Source organism: Bos javanicus, chromosome 23 (assembly GCF_032452875.1).
Source record: "Bos javanicus breed banteng chromosome 23, ARS-OSU_banteng_1.0, whole genome shotgun sequence".
NCBI classification, from domain to species: domain Eukaryota; kingdom Metazoa; phylum Chordata; class Mammalia; order Artiodactyla; family Bovidae; genus Bos; species Bos javanicus.
In genome coordinates, this window is record NC_083890.1 from 27,720,479 (window position 1) to 27,744,663 (window position 24,185).

Genomic DNA, 24,185 nt, shown 5'->3' on the forward strand with positions numbered 1-24,185 from the left:
AGACCAACATAACCAATATAAAGCAATTATCCTTCAATTAATAAATAAATACATTTTAAAACAAAACAAACAAAAATCCCTCTTGGGAATTCCTTGGCAGTGCAGTGGTTAGGACTCTGCACTTCCACTGCAGAGCAGCCCACTTTCAATCCCTGATCTGGGAACTAAAATCCCACAAACCATAAAACACACACACACACATCCCTCTCAGTAACAATAAGGAAAAATATAAAGAAAAGAAAATCTATAAAAGAAAAAAATCTTTCTCATTTATGAGGCTCTTTCCTATTTACTTGCAGTTCACACGCTATGGTCCTATGATATGATTCAGGCCTCACTGAATCACTCACTCATTCACTTACCCATTCATTCACTCAACAAGTATTTCTAAAGCAACAACCAGGCACTATTCAAGGAGATAGGAATACAGCTGTATACGATCAAAGTCTCTATACTTGTGCTCATAAAGCTTATGTTCTAGAGGAAGGAGAGAAAATAAACAATTTTGAGTGTGGTCCTCCAGCACTCACAGGGTATTCACACCTCAGAGCCATCCAGGCTGTTCTCTGGCCTGAGAACTTGACCCCCAGACAGCACTTCCCTCCCTGACATTCTCTTCAACTGTCCTTACTGAGAGCCCCTCCCTGCGTGGCTCACCGCATCTGGGTCTCCAGCCTCCCTCTACCCACTGCCCTGCGTTGATTTTATTTAAACCCTAGTTGTTGTCGCTAAGTTATTCTGGCTCGGTGACTCCATGGACTGTAGTCCGCCAGTCTCCTCTGTCATGGGATTTTCCGGGCAAGAATACTGGAGTGCATTGCCATTTTCTTTGCCAGGGAATCTTCCTGACCCAGGGATTGAACTTGCACCTCCTGCATTGGCAGGTGGATTCTTTACCACTGAGTCACCTGGGAAGCCTCACACCATGGTCACTAATGCACATTTTCAAGTGTCATTATTTAATTGTTTATTTTCTCTCCTTCCTCTAGAACATAAGCTTTATGAGCACAAGTATAGAGACTTTGATCGTATACAGCTGTATTCCTATCTCCTTGAATAGTGCCTGGTTGTTGCTTTAGAAATACTTGTTGAGTGAATGAATGGGTGAGTGAATGAGTGAGTGAGTGAATGAATGAGTGAATGAATGCACAAGCAGCCTGGCACATGCACAGACACACACTGCCACATACATACTCTCACCCACACTGACACATACACACGCAGAACACACTCACATACACACATTGTCACATTCACACATTCACACATTCTCACATGCACATACTCTTGAAGCCTAATTTTCATTCAACATTAGGTTGTGGACATTTCCCATGCATTATTATTTCTAAAAGTTTTCTCCAACTTATTGTGAAACATTTCAAAGATATCTCAAGTTTGAAGGAATAGTACAATAGCCATCCTAGATATAGTGGTGTTAATATCTTGTCATATTTTCTTTGTGTATGTAATAAATTATATTTCCATGATTTTTGCTGAAATCCTTGAAAATCACTTGCCAACATCCTGATCCTCATCCCTAGCTATTTCAGTGTCATTTCTTGAAAAGGAAACTGTCTTCAAATAATATTATTATCATACTGAAAATAACTGTAATTCCCTAACATTATGAAATGTCAAAGTAATATAAAATTCTCTTAATTATCCTGCACATGTCTTTCACTTGGAGAGAGGAACGCTTGGTTGTGCCATCTCTGAATTTTCCTTCTCTTCCCTCTCTCCAGCCCCTAATGACAATTCCAAAGAAAACTGAAAAGTAGACACATTTTTTCCCTACTTCTTTTGCAGCTTTTTGAAACTCAGTTTTATGACATAAATCATCTCTTGTTTGGGAGCGACATCTCAATGTCTACATAACATCCCACAGTGCGATGAGCATCTTGGGACAGTTGGGAGTTGGGACTTGGGACACAGTTGCCCTGGGCCTTCTGTTCTCCTTATGAGGGTAGAAGAGGGACCCCTGTGCCAGGGTCACCCCTGGCTCCCTGAGAACTCACACCTCCAACAGCAGGCGTCAAGGCAGACCTGAGCCCTCAGGGTGAGAGTGCACTCACGTAATCCTCGAAGACCACTTCTCACCTTCAGGCGTTCCATCCCAGAGTCAGGGGATCCAGAGGGGTCCACACACAGGAAAAAAGACCCAGCCACCTCAGCCCTTGTCATCTCCACCATCTTCTTCACCCCAGAGCCCAAATGAGAGCCCCAAACCCCTGATCCTCTCCACCTTCATCTCCCTGTCAGCTGCCTTGACCCACTGGGACTAACCTCATTATGCCCTTTCCCTGTTTGTCTTAGTCATGACAAGCCCCCAGATAGTCTGGCCTCTCATCTGTGTTAGAGGCTCTGCACAGCTCTATTCTGTCTCCTCTTCCACCCCTCCTCAGCTCCTGAGGGTTTTCACAGCGCCCCCAGGAGTTCTCAGACACTGACCAGCAAAATCTCCAACGTCCTCCTTCGGATGTTCCCTTCACCTCACAGCTCTGACAGAAACCTGGGTCTCCTCGAGGACACGGACCCTCTGAAGTCCTCTGATACTGTTTCCTCATCCATGGACCTTGTACCCCTGTACCTGGATGTGGGTGGGGTCCTTCTTATGACTCCCTGCAGACCTTTCTCCCACCCCCTTCCCTAACATCCTCCGGTCTGACATCAGGTTAGAGCCCCCACGCTGCTGGTTGTGGGCCTTCCCCATGGACACCCAGCCCGTTCCCCTCATTGCTCCTCTCTCACAGCTCCTGACTCACCATCACTGACTCCGACAATGTTAGCTCCTTGGTCTTGGGTGATTTCAACATGAGATGTTAGGCTGAACAGTGGCCCTCAGTGAGGTCCATGGCCAAATCCTTGAACCCGTGACACATTCTGTCTACACAGCTCTGGGTTTTGCAGGATAGGAGGTCTCAGTTCCACTAAGGGGGCACTCTTACAAGGGGACACGACAAGGGTCCCATTGAAGCATACCCTATGACTGCCGCCCGGGAAGCTTGGATTCCATGTGCCGAAGATCAGCAGGTGAGAGGAGAGGTCCTGTCTTCTCTAGGCAGATGTGATTGAGCCTGGTCCTCGGGAGAGACGGAGTTGCTGCTACATAACTGGTGCAGGAGGACTACACGGGGAACTCAGGTGAGAGACATGGGTGCCTGCTGCTTCTCCCTTGTCCCAGTGAAACTGAGTGTTAGGTGCGGTCACCCAGTCTGAGAAGGGTTTGATTTCCAAGGGTCCAGACGCCTCAGGTAGGAAGGTTTAGGACACAGCCCCCAGGTGAGGCACAAGGGCCCCTGCTCCTGTGCGCTAAGATCCAAGGCAGCATTTATGCAGAGACCCTGCTTCCCAGGGCTGTTCCCAGACAATGACAGGTCGCAACAGTGACCCTAAGGGAGGCTCATTTCCGGGAGACACAGGACTCCTCCTAAGGCCATCTGTGGCTTGGGGACTCTTCTATGGCCTTGCTCAACTTCACTTCCATTGCCTAGGGGTCTAGAATAGTCCAATGAACCTTCTCTCCTGTCCGCCTCTAGGGGTCAGATTGCATCTTAGTCCTGCGGGCTCTCCCAATGTTTTCTGCCTGCCTCACATTCTCTGACAAGTGTTTCCCCTAATAAAACACTGGTGAGTTCAGTCTTAACTTGGCAATTGCTTCTTGGAGGACAGGGACTAACAAGATCATTTTCATTTGTGCACCAATAACCTATTACTTATTTCAGCTTATAAAATCTTTCTCTTTATCCAGCTTCACCGACCAACATCTGCTTCATTTCGCTTGTCTTTTTAGTATCCAAGTTATATTTGTTGCTTTAAGACACTAAGTTTTAGGATAGTTTTCTGTTCAATAAAGCTAAGTAATAAAGCTCTCTTAAGTCTTTATTATTCTATGGATATTGTCTAAATCTATTTCCTTGCATTTTAAAAATGCTATCTATACTTAATATCGGAGAAGGCAATGGCACCCCACTCCAGTACCCTTGCCTGGAAAATCCCATGGATGGAGGAGCCTGGTAGGCTGGTCTCATGGGGTCGCAAGGAGTCGGATACAACTGAGCGACTTCCCTTTCCCTTTTCACTTTCATGCATTGGAGAAGGAAATGGCAACCCACTCCAGTGTCCTTGCCTGGAGAATCCCAGGGACGGGGGAGCCTGGTGGGCTGCCGTCTATGGGGTCGCACAGAGTCGGACACGACTGAAGCGACTTAGTAGCAGCAGCAGCAGCAGCATACTTAATATTTCTAATTACTCTCCTCTTGTTCTCTCTTTTACTAATTTGGACTTTTCTCTTTCTTCTCCTCCTCCTCAGCTTTCTTCCTCCTTCCTTTCTTTCTTTTTAATTTGAGGACTCCAAATATATAAATTAATACTATATGGTTGTGCTAAAAGGAAGCATTCTCAGGACACATATGCTGAAAGTGTGATGCCATTTATATACACATTCCTTTTCTTCTTTTTTTTTTTTAAATAATTTGATTTATTTATTGGCTGTGCTGGGTCTTTGTTGCTGCACAGGCTTTTCTCTAGTTGCAGTAATCATGGGCTATTCTCTAGTTGCGGTGCACAGGTTTCTCATCTCAATGGCTTCTCTTGTAGGGCACAGGCTCTAGGGCACTCAGGCTTCAGTAGTTGTGGCATGAGGGTTCAGTAGTTGCGGTTCCTGGGCTCTAGAGAACAGGCTCAATAGTTGTAGTGCACGGGCTTAGTTGCTCCACATGTGTGATCTTCCCAGACCAGGGATTAAACCCACGTCTCCTGCACTGGCAAGAGGATTCTTTACCACTGAACCACCAGGGGAGCGCCAACACATTCTTTTTCAATTAACACCACATTGCAATTCAACTATACTTCAATAAAAATAAAATTTAAAAGTACAATGCCAGATATACGGAATAAAACTAGAAGAAATGAAGTTTTTGTTAGAGTTTGAAAAACATGCCAGGGTGATCTGCACTGCAAGTGAGTTTCAACACAGGAAGTGGGTTTTACCTCTTGCTTTCTGTCTTTCTGCTGAAAACAGCTTCCTCTGGAACAACCACACAAACAACATGAACACTTACACAGCCCTAGTGAAAATTTAAATTGATAGTAGAACTTTGGAAATCAAATTAGCCTTGTCTAGAGCAACTTCACTTTCACTTTTCACTTTCATGCATTGGAGGAGGAAATGGCAACCCACTCCAGTGTCCTTGCCTGGAGAATCCCAGGGACAGGGGAGCCTGGTGGGCTGCCATCTATGGAGTCGCACAGGGTTGGACACGACTGAAGCGACTTAGCAGTAGCAGCAGCAGAATGGTTACAGTACATATATCATATAATCCAACAGTCTTACTCCTGATCATTCACTCTGGGGGGCTGCTTGCCTATGTGTCCCAGGAGACATGTACACTAATGTTTATGACAAAAATTGAAACACCATATGTTCACCCAAAGGAAAATAACTGTGGTACAATCACGAACTATAAAGCTTTTCCAGCAGTAAAGTGAGTGAATCTTTCTATCAGTTATCAGATAACTCACCTACCCATAACACTGAGTCATGGAAGAATACAAGCTGTATGTGTTCACTGAACAGGAAGGTCAAAAACAGGCCGAACTAAATAACATTTGGTTTGGGGGTATATGCACTTACTGTAAAATCATTAGAGAAACTCAGAGGAACAGTAAACACAAATTTCAGGATAGAGGTTATATATGGGAGATTGGATTGAGAAGTGGCTCACGGTAGCTTCTTAGTCTCTGATTCTTTTTTTTTTTTTTGGCTGCATTGCATGGCATGCAGGATCTTAGTGCCCCAACTAGGGATAGAACCCATGGTTGCTGCGGTCGAAGTGTGGAGTTTTAACCACCGAACCATCAGACAAGTCTCCTTAGCTTCACATCTTATCTCAGAGGTGGGTTCCGAGGAGTATCAGAACTCCTTAAACTGGTATTTTTGAAACTGGAGTTTGTGAACCATTCCAGATTAATTTTTTTTTTCAATGAAAGGGAAAATTACATACCAAAGTTTAAGGATCCTTAGTAAGACCTACTCAAAGTAGAACTAACCCATAGCCAAATGTTGTGAACTGTATTCGAGAGAGAGAATCCAGGATGCCACAGAAATATCTTTGTCTAGGCCGTTTGCTCTTTTGTTCACTGGCATCTCTGTCAGTTTTCTGCTGCACAATGTTTAATCTGATGCTTAAGGTCTTGTGATGGCTTAGACACGTCACTTACATTAATTTTCACATTCACCTGGCTTAAATACATTTATGGAACCAAAAAGTGCATTTTGCTCAGTGTAAATTAAGATGGAAAAATATAAAGGAATATCATCTTTGATAATATTACCTGATGAGATTTCATTTTAACTAGAAAAATAAGAATCTCATGGGAGGCAGATGGGAGGAAAGTTTAGGAGGGTGGGACACGGGTGTACCTATGGCTATTTCTTATTGATGTATAATTAAAAAACCCCCACAAAATACTGTAAAGCAATTATCCTTCAATTGAAAGGAAAGAAAAAAAAAATAAGAATCTCTTATTTTAGTCTCCCTCCCCACTCCGAGCTTAGTATCATGACAACAGTTTTGATGTGACTCATTAGACAGGAATGGCTCATTTTGATCTAGGAACAAAGTTTTACCTGGATCAGAATTGTCCCTTGGACTTCAAGGAGATCAAACCAGTCCATCCTAAAGGAGATCAGTCCTGGGTGTTCATTGGAAGGACTGATGTTAAAGCTGAAACTCCAATACTTTGGCCACCTGATGCAAAGAGCTGACTCATTTGAAAAGACCCTGATGCTGGGAAAGATTGAGGGCAGGAGGAGAAGGGGACAACAGAGGATGAGATGGTTGGATGGCATCACCGACTCGATGGACATGGGTTTGGGTAGACTCTGGGAGTTGGTGATGGACAGGGAGGCCTGGTGTGCTGCAGTTCATGGGGTTGCAAAGAGTTGGACACAACTGAGTGGCTGAACTGAACTGAACTCAATTATCCATAGCTACCTAATCATTTACATATAGCTACTATATGTTTTCAGTGTATAGAATTTGCAGGGAAATCTTAGAGACCTTGGGGTATCTCACTTCTCTGTCTCAAACTTTTATTAGTAGTAATAGTGTTAGTCACTCAGTCGTGTCCGATTTTTTGCGATCCCAAGGACTATAATCTGCCAGGCTCCTCTATCCATGGAATTCTCCAGGCAAGAATACTGGAGTGCATTGCCATTCCCTTCTCCAGAGGAACTTCCCAACCCAGGGTTTGAACCCTGGTCTCCTGCATTGCAGGCTGATTCTTTATCATTTGAGCTACAGGGAAGACCTGCAAACTTTTATTATTACGTTCCAAAAAGAAGTTTGAAGCACTCAAGAATAATTGACTAAAGGAAGCATTTGATTTACAAAATCCTGAGAGAATATTTAATTTTGATTTTAACATGTGGGTAAATTCTTTTATATTCCTCCCTTCCAGAAGTGGAGCTTCATTTTCTGCTCTTGAGTTTGGGTTGGACTTACTGATTCACTTAAAATCTTTTATTTGTTTGGCTGCACCAGGTCTCAGTTGCAGCATGTGGGATCTAGTTTCCTGACCAAGGTTCCAACCTGGGCACCCTGCATTAGGAGCATGGAGTCTTTGCCACTGGACAACCAGGAAGCCCCAGTGATTCACTTGTAACTGAGAGAGCAAGCTGACGTAATGGCGTGTGACTCTGGGCCTATGATATCAAACACAACGCAGCTTCCATCTTGGCTGCCCTCTCTCAGATCACTTGCTCTGGCGGAAGATTGCTGCCTAGTCATTAGCTGCTTTAAGGAAAGTTAGTATGGCTTGGAACTGAGGCCTCCCAGGACGATCCAGGAGGGAAATGAGGCCTCTTCCAACAGCCATGTGGGTGACCATGTTTAATGTGAATTTCTTGCCCCAGTTAAGCCTTTGGATGATGCAGCCTTGGCTGACAGCTTCATCGAAACTTATGAGAGGCCCTAACCAGAATTCAAGTAAACCTCTCCTGAAATTCTGATTCTGGAAAACTGTGGAACATAATAATTATTTGATTTTGAAATTCTCACTTTTACAGCAGTATACAGTTATTACAGCATCCAAAGAAAATAATGGATTATTGCATTTTATTTTTGATCTGTTGTAAATTAACAATAGGATGTCAAACATAGGGCTTCCCTGGTGTATCAGATGGTAGAGAATTTGCCTGCAATTCGGGAGATGTGGGTTCGATCCCTGGGTCAGGAAGATCCCCTGGAGAAGGAAATGGCAACCCAGTCCAGTATTCTTGCTTCGAGAATTTCATGGACAGAGGAGACTGGTGGGGTCACAAAGAGCTGGACACAACTGAGCGACTAACACTTTCTATTAAACATACCATTTGGTTTTAAAATTTAAGGAGAATCCCCATGGTTAAATGGACAGAAAGCATGTTATTACTATTTACAAAATTTTATTTATTTGAATTTCCATTACCAACTGTAACCCAATTAAACCCAAAGGAAGAACAAGGCTATATTAGGCAGATTCTAAGACAGCCGGCAATAACCAACTGCTCATTATTCACATTCTCCCAGTTGTTTGATCAAACACTAATGCAAGTGGTACTGTGAAGGGATTTTTTCATATGTAATTAAGTTCATATCAGTTGAGTTTACAACAGGGGATGATCATGGGTAATCCAGACCTAATCAAGTGAACTCTTAACCAGACTAGGTTATTACTGAACAAACAGTGAAAGGGATGCAGTGTGAGGGAGGGCTTGAAATGGAGGGGCCCACATAGCAAGGCATGCTGGTGGCCAGAGGCGCTGAGAGCAGCATTCTACCGACCTCAAGAAAGGAAATGCGGACCTCAGTGCTACAACTATAAGAAGTAAAATTCTGCAAAGAGTTCTGCATGAGCTTGGAGGAGGACCTTAAGCTCTAGTTGCAAACACAACTTCACGAAATGCTGAACAGAGACCCTCTGCATACTGCACCTGGACTTCTGATCCACAGAACTGGGAGCATTGAAATGGCTCTTGTTAGAGCAACTACATTTGTGGTAACATTTTATGCAGCAATAGAAAACTAATGCACAGGCTCAACTGTGCAACATATAAAACATTTTCTCCACTGGAATGAATTTATGAACTCTTGCATATGTTGAACAACATAAAATCTTTCCTAATTTTTCTACTTTAAAAAATTTTCTGATTTGTATATGATGCCATCAGACTTTAATACAATCAGGTTTGTTTATTTCATTTGTTCAACAATCATTAATTTAGTGCTCACTAGGTATCAAACATAGCTTTATATGCTGGAGGTACAGCTTTAACCAAAACAGCTTTAACACAAAGCCCCTGTGCTCATGTGCCTTACATTCTAGAAGCTTTTCAAGAGTGAGATGGAGCCACTGGAATATTAAAAAATGTCTGAAATGACACTCCTGACCACTGTGGGGGGAATAGTCCATGGTGAGGTGAGGTGGTGGCTCTTGTGCCACAATTCAGGGATGAGAAGTAGGTGGAGACTAAGGGGAGAAGAGGGCCTGAGGGATGAGAGAGACAGAGAGAAGGGCTAGAGAAGCAAGAGGTGTGGAGAAGAAGCAGATGTAAAGCATTCTAAAGCAGCGACACTCTCAGGTTTAAATATGATGTTACATTGATTTGCTTAACAGGTATTCTTTGCATCTTGTATTTGCTCTGTTCTGTGAGGCTGCCTAAAAACCAAATGTCTCCTTATGACAATCAGGTTAAAGAAAATAATACCAAGTGCCCAATAAAATGTGCACATCGCTTAGGTGTGGATCACAAACATAGACGATGCAGGAGTGTTCGTGAAGGACACTGATTGCACTGAACACTTGCAACTTTGAGGGGATTAAAGTTTGTACACTCTGGTTGAAATATAATGTGTTAATAATATTTCTTATTTTCTGTATTCTTGATGCTCTGCCATTTGTGGTCTGGATAACTGGGGAGAGACTTGCGCTCTAGAGCTGACCAATTCTTAGAGACAGCAAAGGGCTTGCCCAGGAGCAACCTTTTCTTTGCAAACTAGACAATCCAGAGTCCGTATCTGGAACCACCTCTTCTATAGCAGAGCCTGGCAGGCTACAGTCTATGGGGTCGCAAAGAGTTGGACATGACTGAGCGCGAACACACACACATACACACTTCAATCAGGTCTTACATTCCAGGAAGCAATATTCCTCTGCTCTCATTATCCAGGGCCAGGTACCAGGCACCTAGAGACAGGCCCTGTCTCCCAGAACCTGCCAATGACCTTATTCAAACCAGCCAATCCTAAGATGTTTCTCCAGCCCTCCTTTGCTTTCCCTCAGCCCTGAGGAAAATGCCATGAAAGTTCTGAGCCATGCTTTCTCCCTCTCCTTGACCTTCTGGCCAACCTTGGTGCTTCCCCCTGTTGCTCTGTGTGGTGTGCCATACCCCCTCCTCTCTGAAAATGTAATTAGTAAGAAATCTTCTTTCAATGGTTTAGCCTCTCCTGTCATCACCTAGTCATTGTAGTAAATTACTGCATAGGCACAGGTCTTCTGCAGGAAGAAACTGTGCTTCCATGGGCTTTTCTGTATTGACCATGTGCTGAGACTCTGACAGGAAAACTCGGGGCTATGGAATAAAGGTAATTTTAAAGTATAAAAGCCTGGAGCCATGGTTTGGGAAAGTGAAGTTATGAACTTTGGTTATTGCAGAGGTGTTTAGACACATTCACACGGGAAGGGTGAAATCATTACTTTTACAGATTAGATGCTTATTCAGGGGACATCAGGATTATGGTTAACAAGCAAACAGGAAGCTGGTCTCTATAGGAATCTCTACATACACAACTGCCCCCAGTTTAATGAGCATACCACTGTTTCTTCACCAGCTTTCCTAAGACCAGGTTGCTCTCTGGCACCCTATTCCTTGGAAGTTTGTTTTTCCTAGGAGAGTGCCCTAGGGATGAGTGAATAGGGATGCAAGTCAGGGAGAGGGAACTGGGGAAGGAAAGACAAAGGGGCTGATCCCAGCCTGGGGGTTTCTCCTTGGAACCTAAGGTTTCTCCTTGGAACCCAAGGAAAACCAAGGTTTCTCCTTGGTTTTCTCAGTCCCAGCGCCAGGGAGACAAAGTGCTCTTGGTGCAGCCTTGAGGAGAGGGGCGGGGCACAAAGTCCCAGGTGCCCTGGGTGTGGCGCTCAAGGTCTCAGGTTCTAGGGGCGGGGGTTGGCGTCTGGGACACGGTAGCTAAGCACTGGGGATTCCCCATCACCTCCCCACAGTTTCACTTCTCTCTCAAACTGTGTCAGGTCCTTCTTCCTGGAAACCTATGATGATGCTCCAGGTCTCGGTCTATTGGTTTCTAGGGAAGCCAATCAGCGCCACCGCGGTTCCCTGTTACGAAGTTCTCAGACTAGTTCGAACTCACATTCGTCCAAAATCCCAAGCATGAGGGTCACCGAGCCGCGAACCCTCCTCCTGCTGTTCTCGGGATCCTTGGCTCTGACCGAGACCTGGGCGGGTGAGTGCGGGGTCGAGACGAAATAGCCTCTGCAGGAGAAGCCAGGGGACCTCCTGTCTGGGGCGAAGGACAGCCGGGGAAGACGCGTTTCTATGGCCCCGAGACCAAACCCACTACCTCGCCCCCGTCCCGTCCTGACCCTACCCTGTCCCTTCCGAGCCTCCAGCCCTCTCCTCTCACCACTCGAGTCTTCCACCGGCCCTCTTCCGTCTCGCACGCCCCCTCGTCCCCTTATCCCCTACAGGTCACATTCACCTCGGACATGGGGACCCGCGCCCGAAGGAGCGTCGGCCCGGGTGGCAGCCCCTCCCGGTCCCAGGGGTCCACTCCTTGAGGTACTTCCATATTTTGGTATCGCGTCCTGACCTCGGGAGGGACCTTTATCAATCTGTCGGTTATCTGGACGACACTCAGTTCGTAAGATACAACAGCGACACCGCGAATCCGAGGGTGGAGCCGCGGGCGCCGTGGATGGAGCACGAGGGGCCGGAGTACTGGGACCGGCAAACCAACATAGCCATAGAACATTCGCAGGATTCGCGGTCGAACTTGAAGGTCATCGTTGGCAACCACAACCACAGCGAGTTGGGTGAGTCTCAAGCCCTGCATTCCCCTGCGATGACCCGGGGTCCCCCTGAGTTCCCGGGTCCGAGGTTTCGCCCCGGAGGTCAGGAGATCCTCCGATCTCTCTTCGGTCTGGGAAGAGCCCACTAGGAACTAGGATTCACAGGGATTGCGTTTTCAATTTAGGAGAAAAACGGGCTCTGAACAATCACCGCCCGGGAGTCTGGAGAGGGAGGAAAGCTAGGTTGAGCGCTGGGCGGGGCTAAGTGGGCGGTGCTAACCGCGGGGGCGGGGCAGAATCGCACAGCTTCCTTTGGCTGTCTGGCTGCGACGTCGGGCCGGACGGCCGCATTGTCCGAGGGTACGAGCACTTCGCCTACGACGGCGCGGATTACATCACGCTGAACGAGGACATGCGCTCCTGGTCCGCGGCGGGCACGGTGGCTCAGATCATCCGGCGCAAGTGGGAGATGGAGGGAACAGCGGAACGGTACCGGGCATACCTGGAGACCGACTGCGTGGACTGGCTCCGCAAATACCTGGAGAAGGGGAAGGAGACGCTGCTGCGCGCAGGTACCAGGGGCCCCGGGCCCTCCCAGATCTCACCTCAGGTTGGGGCTGTACCTCCAACTAGCCCAACCTTAAGGGCAGAAGCATAGGCTTGACACTAGCATTCTTCCCCCTCTCCTCCACTACTTGGATCCTTAGAGTAAGGCTTAAAGATTCTTACTCAGTGTCTGAAATGGCATTCCTGACCACTGTGGAGAGAATAGTCTATGGGTGGCAGGTTAGGTGGTGGTTCTTGTGCGACAGTTCAGGGATGAGAAGTTGGTGGAGACTAAGGGGGATGAGGGATGTTAGAAACAGAGAGACAGGCTAGAGAAGCAAGAGGTGTGGAGAAGAAGCAGATGTAAAGAATTCTAAAGCAGTGACACTCTCAGGTTTAAATACGTTGTTACATTCATTTGCTTAACAGGTATTCTTTGCATCTTGTTTTTGCTGTGTTCTGTGAGGCTGCTTAAAAACGAAATGTCCTTCTCAGGACAATTAAAGGATTCTGTCTCTCTGGATGTGGAGGTCTCTGAAATAATTTATTAGCAGATTTCTTTGACTTTGGCCTAAGTCTTAGTGCTTTACTCTCTCACCTTTTTCTCTGCCCCATGCCTTCTTCACTGGCCACCTGAGCTCCAGATTTTTTGAGTCAACTCGGTCTTCACCTAGGTCAGGACCAGAAGTCTGTATTGTCTCACTCAGAGACCTGGAGCCTCCTACCCTGGGCTGTTTTATCCTGTTTCTAGAACTTCTCAAAGCATAAGAAGTTTTCCCATATCCTGGGGTCCAGGCTCATGTCTTTTGCACTTTCACCTCTCACACCATTTATTCCCTCCATTCTCAGAATGGTCACAGAAGTGCCCCCTCATGTGGGCTGTTAGAATTAATACAAAGTTCCTAAATTTTCTCACCTTTTTCCTCAGTTCCTCCGAAGACCCATGTGACCCGACACCCCATCTCTGACCGTGAGGTCACCCTAAGGTGCTGGGCCCTGGGCTTCTACCGGGCGGAGATCTCACTGACCTGGCAGTGTGACGGGGAGGACCAGACCCAGGACATGGAGGTTGTGGAGACCAGGCCTTCAGGGGATGGAACCTTCCAGAAGTGGGCGGCCCTTGTGGTGCCTTCTGGAGAGGAGCAGAGATACACGTGCCATGTGCAGCACGAGGGGCTTCAGGAGCCCCTCACCCTGAGATGGGGTAAGGAGGGGGATGGGGCTGGAGCGTCCTCTCAGATAAAGCAGGAGCCCTTCAGGACTCAGTTCAGCAATGTCAGGGCTCAAGCCTGAGGTCAGGGCCCTTCCCTTGCCTCCACAGAACCTCCTCAGACCCCCTTCCTCACCATGGGCGTCATTGTTGGCCTGGTTCTCCTCGTATTGGCAGTGGTGGCTGGAGCTGTGATCTGGACGAAGAAACGCTCAGGTAGGGAGAGGAGTGAAATCTGAGTTTTCTTGTGCCCCCAGGGGGTTTCAAGACAGAAAATGTCCAGTCTCTTGCCTCAGTGCTGGGAGGCACCATCTACATACACGCACTTACCCAGTCTGAGGCCCTGTTTCTAACACTTTTTTAAAAATAATTTTATTTATTTATTTATGGCTGCGTTGGGTCTTTGTTACTGCGCAGGTTTTCTCTAGTTGCAGTGAGCCGGGAGCTACTCTAGTGGTTGTGCGCAGGCTTCTCATTGCGATGGCTTCTTTTGTTGTGGAGCACTGGCTCTAGGGCGTGTGGGCTCAGTGGTTGCAGCTCCCGGGTTCCAGAGCACAGGCTCAAGAGTTGTGGCTCAGGGACTTGGTTGCTTCACAGCATTTGGAATCTTCCTGGACCAGGGATCGAATCTGTGTCTCTTGCATTAGCAGGCGAATTCTTTATCACTGAGCCACCAGGGAAGCCCTCTAACACTCTTTTGAAAGGCATGTGTGTAAAAGAGGATTACCTTCTCACTTTGATGATTCCCGTAATGGGGATCTGATTTCTAGCAGCTAAGTATAGACATCTAGAAGGGGAGTGGTACAGTTCCCATAAACTCTCTTTCCTCATGTTTCTCAATCCTGCCCTGGATCTGCATTCACGGTTCTGGAAACTTCCCTGGGATTCAGGACTAAGGGATTCCTGTAGAACCTCAAGGCTCTGCCTCCCCCCAGGCCTCTCACATGATGTCTTTTACCCACAGATGGAGATGGAGGGAGCTATACTCAAACTGCAAGTAAGTATGGACAGGTGTGTGTGTGGGTGAACCCTGAGACTCTTGAGATAGTGTAGATGGGAACCCCCTGGAGGGGTTCACCCACCCTGTATTGTCTCCTTTAGTCTTAACTCCTGTGGGCTCTGACCAAGTTCTGTTCTATCCCAGGAGAAGATAGGATCTGAGGCCCTAATGTATCTCTCATGCTCCTAAAGGTGAGACTCTGGAGGGCCTGAAGTGGGAGAGGGGTTGGGTTATGGGGATGCTCTGGATTTGAACATTTTGAGTAGTGGAAATTTGTTCAGAATGTCCCCACCTATGATGACTGACCTGAATTTATTCTTGATTACTTTCTTCTATAGTGTGAAACTGATGGCTTGTGTGGAACTGAGTGAAGAAAGTTGTGTTCACGCCCCCACTCTATGACTTCAGAACCCAGACTTCTCTTTTCGTAGAGAAGTCTGAATGTGTCTGTGTTCCTGTAATGTAATGTGAGAAAGTGGGGAGGCTGACCCACCCCTGCCCACAATGGCCTCCATTTCTTCCCCCCACCATTGTGTAATGGTATCATAGGTGTTTGTGTGTCATCGTATTGTTTATTTACATATGTGCAGTTCTTTGTTGTATATCAGTGCTACCTCAATAAACCTGTGTAAAAAATATCATTTTGAAAACATATTTTGAAAGTGGCTGAGTGGTTCCTAATTTAGCCATTGCCTTTTGAGATCATATGTTAGATTGACAAAGTCTTTGTAATTTTTATGTATTTTATTTATTTTATTTTTTATATATATTTTATTTTATTTTTAACTTTACAATATTGTATTGGTTTTGCCATATATCAACATGAATCCACCACAGGTATACACGTGTTCCCATCCTGAACCCTCCTCCCTCCTCCCTCCCCGTACCATCCCTCTGGGTCGTCCCAGTGCACCAGCCCCAAGCATCCAGTATCGTGCATCGAACCTGGACTGGCAACTCGTTTCGTATGATATTATACATGTTTCAGTGCCATTCTCCCAAATCATCCCACCCTCTCCCTCTCCCACAGAGTCCAAAAGACTGTTCTATACATCAGTGTCTCTTTTGCTGTCTCATATACAAGGTTATTGTTACCATCTTTCTAAATTCCATATATATGCATTAGTATACTGTATTGGTGTTTTTCTTTCTGGCTTACTTCACTCTGTATAATAGGCTCCAGTTTCATCCACCTCATTAGAACTGATTCAAATGTATTCTTTTTAATGGCTGAGTAATACTCCATTGTGTATATGTACCACAGCTTTCTTATCCATTCATCTGCTGATGGACATCTAGGTTGCTTCCATGTCCTGGCTATTGTAAACAGTGCTGCAATGAACATTGGGGTACACGTGTCTCTTTCAATTCTGGTTTCCTCAGTGTGTATGCCCAGCAGTGGGATTGCTGGATCATAAGGCAGTTCTATTTCCAGTTTTTTAAGGAATCTCCACATTGTTCTCCATAGTGGCTGTACTAGTTTGCATTTCCACCAACAGTGTAAGAGGGTTCCCTTTTCTCCACACCCTCTCCAGCATTTATTGCTTGTAGATTTTTGGATCGCAGCCATTCTGACGGGCGTGAAATGGTACCTCATAGTGGTTTTGATTTGCATTTCTCTGATAATGAGTGATGTTGAGCATCTTTTCATGTGTTTGTTAGCCATCTGTATGTCTTCTTTGGAGAAATGTCTCTTTAGTTCTTTGGCCCATTTTTTGATTGGGTCATTTATTTTTCTGGAGTTGAGCTGTAGGAGTTGCTTGTATATTTTTGAGATTAGTTGTTTTTCAGTTGCTTCATTTGCTATTATTTTCTCCCATTCTGAAGGCTATCTTTTCACCTTGCTTATAGTTTCCTTTGTTGTGCAGAAGCTTTTAAGTTTAATTAGGTCCCATTTGTTTATTTTTGCTTTTATTTCCAGTATCCTGGGAGGTGGGTCATAGAGGATCCTGCTGTGATGTATGTTGGAGAGTGTTTTGCCTATGTTTTCCTCTAGGAGTTTTATAGTTTCTGGTCTTACATTTAGATCTTTAATCCATTTTGAGTTTATTTTTGTGTATGGTGTTAGAAAGTGTTCTAGTTTCATTCTTTTACAAGTGGTTGACCAGTTTTCCCAGCACCACTTGTTAAAGAGATTGTCTTTAATCCATTGTATATTCTTGCCTCCTTTGTCAAAGATAAGGTGTCCATAGGTGCGTGGATTTATCTCCGGGCTTTCTATTTTGTTCCATTGATCTATATTTCTGTCTTTGTGCCAGTACCATACTGTCTTGATGACTGTGGCTTTGTAGTAGAGCCTGAAGTCAGGCAGGTTGATTCTTCCAGTTCCATTCTTCTTTCTCAAGATTGCTTTGGCTATTTGAGGTTTTTTGTATTTCCATACAAATTGTGAAATTATTTGTTCTAGCTCTGTGAAGAATACCATTGGTAGCTTGATAGGGATTGCATTGAATCTATAAATTGCTTTGGGTAGTATATTCATTTTCACTATATTGATTCTTCGAATCCATGAACATGGTATATTTCTCCATCTATTAGTGTCCTCTTTGATTTTTTTCACCAGTGTTTTATAGTTTTCTATATATATGTCTTTAGTTTCTTTAGGTAGATATATTCCTAAGTATTTTATTCTTTTCGTTGCAATGGTGAATGGAATTGTTTCCTTAATTTCTCTATTTTCTCATTATTAGTGTATAGGAATGCAAGGGATTTCTGTGTGTTGATTTTATATCCTGCAACTTTACTATATTCATTGATTAGTTCTAGTAGTTTTCTGGTGGAGTCTTTAGGGTTTTCTATGTAAAGGATCATGTCATCTGCAAACAGTGAAAGTTTTACTTCATTTCCAATTTGGATCCCTTTTATTTATTTTTCTGCTCTGATTGCTGTGGCCAAAACTATGTTGAATAGTAATGGTGAAAGTGGGCACCCTTGTCTTGTTTCTGACTTTAGGGGAAATGCTTTCAATTTTTCACCATTGAGGATAATGTTTGCTGTGGGTTTGTCATATATAGCTTTTATTATGTTGAGGTATGTTCCTTCTATTCCTGCTTTCTGGAGAGTTTTTATCATAAATGGATGTTGAATTTTGTCAAAGGCTTTCTCTGCATCTATTGAGATAATCATATGGTTTTTATTTTTCAATTTGTAAATGTGGTGTATTACATTGATTGATTTGTGGATATTGAAGAATCCTTGCATCCCTGGGATAAAGCCCATTTGGTCATGGTGTATGATCTTTTTAATGTGTTATTGGATTCTGATTGCTAGAATTTTGTTAAGGATTTTTGCATCTATGTTCATCAGTGATATTGGCCTGTAGTTTTCTTTTTTTGTGGCATCTTTGTCAGGTTTTGGTATTAGGGTGATGGTGGCCTCATAGAATGAGTTTGGAAGTTTACCTTCCTCTGCAATTTTCTGGAAGAGTTTGAGTAGGATAGGTGTTAGCTTGTCTCTAAATTTTTGGTAGAATTCAGCTGTGAAGCTGTCTGGACCTGGGCTTTTGTTTGCTGGAAGATTTCTGATTACAGTTTCAATTTCCGTGCTTGTGATGGGTCTGTTAAGATTTTCTATTTCTTCCTGGTCCAGTTTTGGACAGTTGTACTTTTCTAAGAATTTGTCCATTTCTTCCACGTTGTCCATTTTATTGGCATATAATTGCCGATAGTAGTCTCATGATCCTTTGTATTTCTGTGTTGTCTGTTGTGATCTCTCCATTTTCATTTCTAATTTTGTTGATTTGATTTTTCTCCCTTTGTTTCTTGATGAGTCTGGCTAATGGTTTGTCAATTTTATTTATCCTTTCAAAGAACCAGCTTTTGGCTTTGTTGATTTTTGCTATGGTCTCTTTTGTTTCTTTTGCATTTATTTCTGCCCTAATTTAAGATTTCTTTCCTTCTACTAACCCTGGGGTTCTTCATTTCTTCCTTTTCTAGTTGCTTTAGGTGTGCTGCTGCTGCTGCTGCTAAGTCACTTCAGTCGTGTCCGACTCTGTGCGACCCCATAGACGGCAACCCACCAGACTTCCTCGTCCCTGGGATTCTCCAGGCAAGAACACTGGAGTGGGTTGCCATTTCCTTCTCCAATGCATGAAAGTAAAAAGTGAAAGTGAAGTCGCTCAGTCGTGTCCGACTCTTAGCAACCCCATGGACTGCAGCCAACCAGTCTCCTCCGTCCATGGATTCTCCAGGCAAGAGTACTGGAGTGGAGTGCCATTGCCTTCTTAGTTAGGTTATTTATTTGGCTTTTTTCTTGTTTCTTGAGGTATGCCTGTATTGCTATGAACTTTCCCCTTAGCACTGCTTTTACAGTGTCCCACAGGTTTTGGGTTGTTGTGTTTTCATTTTCATTTGTTTCTATGCAAATTTTGATTTCTTTTTTGATTTCTTCTGTGATTTGTTGGTTATTCAGCAGCGTGTTGTTCAGCCTCCATATGTTGGAATTTTTAATAGTTTTTCTCCTGTAATTGAGATCTAATCTTACTGCATTGTGGTCAGAAAAGATGCTTGGAATGATTTCAATTTTTTTGAATTTACCAAGGCTAGATTTATGGCCCAGGATGTGATCTATCCTGGAGAAGGTTCCATGTGCGCTTGAGAAAAAGGTGAAATTCATTGTTTTGGGGTGAAATGTCCTATGGATATCAATTAGGTCTAATTGGTCTATTGTATTGTTTAAAGTTTGTGTATCCTTGTTAATTTTCTGTTTAGTGATCTATCCATAGGTGTGAGTGGGGTATTAAAGTCTCCCACTATTATTGTATTATTGTTAATTTCCCCTTTCATACTTGTTAGCATTTGTCTTACATATTGCAGTGCTCCTATGTTGGGTGCATATATATTTATAATTGTTATATCTTCTTCTTGGATTGATCCTTTGATCATTATGTAGTGTCCTTCTTTGTCTCTTTTCACAACCTTTGTTTTAAAGTCTATTTTATCTGATATGAGTATTGCTACTCCTGCTTTCTTTTGGTCTCTATTTGCATGGAAAATCTTTTTCCAGCCCTTCACTTTCAGTCTGTATGTGTCCCCTGTTTTGAGGTGGGTCTCTTGTAGACAACATATATAGGGGTCTTGTTTTTGTATCCATTCAGCCAGTCTTTGTCTTTTGGTTGGGGCATTCAACCCATTTATGTTTAAGGAAATTATTGATAAGTATGATCCCGTTGCCATTTACTTTATTGTTTTGGGTTCGAGTTTATACACCGTTTTTGTGTTTCCTGTCTAGAGAATATCCTTTAGTATTTGATGGAGAGCTGGTTTGGTGGTGCTGAATTCTCTCAGCTTTTGCTTGTCTGTAAAGCTTTTGATTTCTCCTTCATATTTGAATGAGATCCTTGCTGGGTACAGTAATCTGGGCTGTAGGTTATTTTCTTTCATCACTTTAAGTATGTCTTGCCATTCTCTCCTGGCTTGAAGAGTTTCTATTGAAAGATCAGCTGTTATCCTTATGGGAATTCCCTTGTGTGATATTTGTTGTTTTTCCCTTGCTGCTTTTAATATTTGTTCTTTGTGTTTGATCTTTGTTAATTTGATTAATATGTGTCTTGGGGTGTTTCGCCTTGGGTTTATCCTGTTTGGGACTCTCTGGGTTTCTTGGACTTGGGTGATTATTTCCTTCCCCATTTTAGGGAAGTTTTCAACTATTATCTCCTCAAGTATTTTCTCATGGTCTTTCTTTTTGTCTTCTTCTTCTGGGACTCCTATGATTCGAATGTTGTAACATTTAATATTGTCCTGGAGGTCTCTGAGATTGTCCTCATTTATTTTAATTCGTTTTTCTTTTTTCCTCTCTGATTCACTTATTTCTACCATTCTACCTTCTAATACACTAATCCTATCTTCTGCCTCTGTTATTCTACTATTTGTTGCCTCCAGAGTGTTTTTGATCTCATTTATTGCATTATTCATTATATATTGGCTCTTTTTTATTTCTTCCAGGTCTTTGTTGAAACCTTCTTGCATCTTCTCGATCCTTGTCTCCAGGCTATTTAACTGAGATTCCATTTTGATTTCAAGATTTTGGATCATTTTCACTATCATTAATCAGAATTCTTTATCAGGTAGATTCCCTATCTCTTCCTCTTTTGTTTGGTTTGGTGGGCATTTATCCTGATCCTTTACCTGCTGGGTATTCCTCTGTCTCGTCATCTTGTTTATATTGCTGAGTTTGGGGTGTCCTTTTTGTATTCTGGCAGTTTGTGGAGTTCTCTTTATTGTGGAGTTTCCTTGCTATGTGTGGGTTTGTACAGTTGGCTTGTCAAGGTTTCTTGGTTAGGGAAGCTTGTGTCAGTGTTCTGGTTGGTAGAGCTGGATTTCTTCTCTCTGGAGTGCAATGAAGTGTCCAGTAATGAGTTATGAGATGTCTATGGTTTTGTAGTAACTTTGGGCAGCCTGTATACTGGAGCTCAGGGCTGTGTTCCTGTGTTGCTGGAGAATTTGTGTGGTATGTCTTGCTCTGGAACATGTTGGCCCTTGTGTGGTGCTTGGTTTCAGTGTAGGTATGGAGGTGTTTGATGAGCTCCTGTCAATTAATGTTCCCTGGAGTCAGGAGTTCCCTGGAGTCAGGATTTGGACTTAAGCCTCCTGCTTCTGGTTTTCAGTCTTATTTTTACAGTAGTCTCAAAACTTCTCCTTCTATACAGCACCACTGATAAAACATCTAGGTTAAAGATGAAAAGTTTCTCTACAGTGAGGGACACCCAGAGAGGTTCACAGAGTTACATGGAGAAGAGAAGAGGGAGGAAGGAGTTAGAGGTGACCTGAATGAGGTGAGGTGGAATCAATAGAGGAGAGAGCAGATTAGCCAGTAATCACTTCCTTATGTGCACTCCACAACTGGACTGCTCAGAGATGTTCACAGAGTCATACAGAGAAGAGAGGAGGGAGGGAGGAGACAGAGGTGGCCAGGAGGATAAAAGGAGGGAATGAAAAGGAGAGAGACAGATCCAGCCAGTAATCAGTTCCCTAAGTGTTCTCCACTGTCTGGAACACACAGAAATTCACAGAGTTGGGTAGAGCAGAGAGGGGTTAGGGAGGAGACACAAGCGACCTGGTACAGAAAAAGGAGAGTCCAAAGAGGGAGAGAGCAGTCAAGCCAGTAATCTCGCTCGCAAATAAAAATGGGTACTGAAGATTGGGTTCTTAAAGGTACAAAATTGATAACAAATACCAAAAAGCAAAAATTAAAAATCTAGAGTAGAGTTTGGAATTTCAAAGATACAATGTTAAAGAAAAGAAGAAGAAAAAGAAAGATTAAAAAAAAACAAAGTCACAAAAATTATAAAGAAAATATAGGTACAAAATTGATAACAAATACCAAAAATTAAAAATCTAGAGTTTGGAATTTCAAAAATACAATGTTAAAGAAAAGAAGAAAAAGAGAGAAAAAAAGTCACAAAAATTATAAAAAAAATATAGGTACAAAATTGATAACAAATACAAAAAAGCAACGGAGAAGGCAATGGCACCCCACTCCAGTACTCCTGCCTGGAAAATCCCATGAATGGAGGAGCCTGGTAGGCTGCAGTCCATGGGGTCACTGAGTCGTATCCGACTCAGCAACTTCACTTTCACTTTTCACTTTAATCCACTGGAGAAGGAAATGGCAACCCACTCCAGTGTTCTTGCCTGGAGAATCCCAAGGACGGGGGAGCCTAGTGGGCTGCCGTCTATGGGGTCACACAGAGTCGGACACGACTGAAGTGACTTAGCAGTAGCAGCACAAAAAAGCAAAAATTAAAAATCTAGAGTAGAGTTTGGAATTTCAGAAATACAATGTTAAAGAAAAGAAGAAGAAAAAGAGAAAAAAAAGTCACAAAAATTATTTTTAAAAAATAGGTACAAAATTGATAACAAATACCAAAAAGCAAAAATTAAAAATCTACAGTAGAGTTTGGAATTTTAAAAATACAATGTTAAAGAAAAGAAGAAAAAAAAATGAAAGAGAAAAAAAAACAAAGTCACAAAAATTATAAAAAATATATATATGAAGTTTGCTTTTAAAAAAATAGGGTCTTTTTTTTTGCAAAGTAATAGTAGGTTATAAAAGTGAAAATTAAAGGAGTAATAGAGGACTTAAAATTTTTTTAAAAATTAAAAAAAAAAAGAAAGAATGATCGTAAAAATAGTAAAAAATATATCTAGGACTTTGTCTGATGTTGTTGTAGGAGTTCATTTTCGGCTAGTTCCTTGGTCCGGCATATATTTCTCAAGATCTATAGGCCCCTTCCTATGTAGTCGGTACTAACGACAGGGTTTTAATCTATTGCACCTGTCGCTTCCTAGGTGGTTCCCTCTGTTATAGCTTCTTCTGTTTGCTGGTCTCTTCAGTGTCTGATTTCTGCCCTGACACAAAGGGGGCGGTGGTGGACACTTTTTTGGGGGGTGGGGCTCACTTGTTCAGTCGCGCTGTGGGGAGGGAGGGACGCTGCAATCAAATAACACTGGCGTGTGCTCGCAGTGCCTCAACCACACTGGGTCTGCCCCCGCTCACGCAGGTGTAGCTTCCCTGCCCACACTGCTCAGGCTCTAGGTTGCTCCCCGGAAACCATCCGAGGCCGGCCCTGGGCTGCATGCACCTCCCAGGTCTAAGCCTCTCAGGTTCAGGCACTCGGGTAGTCCTCAGAGGCGCAGACTCGGTTGGGCCTGCGTTTTGTGCACTTCCCGGGTCTGAGCAGCTCAGGTGATGAGGTGTTTGGCAACTGTGGTCGCTGCGACTTATCGCCTCCCCGCCCCTCGCTTTTCTGGGTGTACAACCGGCGCACCTTCTCAGGCGGATGTTGACCGTCCAGAACCCCAAGAAGTCTTAGTTTGCAAAGACGCCTGCTTACAGTTTTGTAGATAACATCTCTCTGGGGCTGCGATTGCCTCCTTCCGGCTCTGGCTGCCTGTCAACCAGAGGGGGATGGTCTGCAGCTGGCTATCTCTGTTCAGCCTTTGTTCTGTGCGTGGGCGTGGTGGTGTCTTAGGTTAGGGCTGGCTTTTCGAGTGGTATCTGTCCTGCAGTCTGGTTTGCTAGCCCAAGTTAGTTCGCTCAGAAAGCGCTCGGGGCATTCAGGCCAGATCTTTAAGTGCTGCAGCCCGTGCCTCCCTGCCCCGCCCCTGCTTGCTAGTGGCTGGTGCAGGCGTCTGCGGGGCTTCTCCGCTGGGGGAGTTACCGTTGGGCTCGTAATCTGTGGGTTTTAATTGTTTATTTATTTTTCTTCCCTGTTATGTTGCCCTCTGTGCTTCCAAGGCTCGGCACAGACTCGGCAGTGAGAGTGTTTCCTGGTGTTTGGAAACTTCTCTCTTTTTTAAGACTCCCTTCCCGGGACGTAACTCCGTCCCTCCCTCTTTTGTCTCTTTTTTTTGTCTTTTATATTTT

The 24,185-nt window shown here is 43.9% G+C and overlaps 1 protein-coding gene across 2 annotated transcripts; it reads left to right on the forward strand.

The window, feature by feature from the left end:
• The first annotated feature begins 11,411 nt into the window (after window positions 1-11,411).
• LOC133236492 (BOLA class I histocompatibility antigen, alpha chain BL3-7-like) lies at window positions 11,412-15,473 on the forward strand. 2 transcript variants are annotated; one of them, XM_061398543.1, is made up of 8 exons: window positions 11,412-11,498; window positions 11,743-12,087; window positions 12,360-12,635; window positions 13,538-13,813; window positions 13,931-14,035; window positions 14,784-14,830; window positions 14,964-15,010; window positions 15,158-15,473. In XM_061398543.1, the coding sequence occupies exons 1-7, from the start codon at window positions 11,426-11,428 to the stop codon at window positions 15,006-15,008; spliced, it is 1,167 nt and encodes a 388-aa protein (XP_061254527.1). In that variant the 5' UTR covers window positions 11,412-11,425; the 3' UTR covers window positions 15,009-15,010; window positions 15,158-15,473. The 2 variants fall into 2 exon arrangements, with proteins under 2 accessions (XP_061254527.1, XP_061254528.1); XM_061398544.1 differs by having other exon boundaries at window positions 14,784-14,816.
• The last annotated feature ends 8,712 nt before the right edge of the window (window positions 15,474-24,185 follow it).

Coding starts and splice junctions, on each gene's coding strand:
- LOC133236492 (XM_061398543.1), top strand. CDS start 11,426: ATGAGGGTCACCGAGCCGCGAACCCTCCTCCTGCTGTTCTCGGGATCC. Junction 11,499..11,742: donor TCTGACCGAGACCTGGGCGG/GTGAGTGCGGGG, acceptor TATCCCCTACAG/GTCACATTCACCTCGGACAT. Junction 12,088..12,359: donor CCACAACCACAGCGAGTTGG/GTGAGTCTCAAG, acceptor GGGGCGGGGCAG/AATCGCACAGCTTCCTTTGG.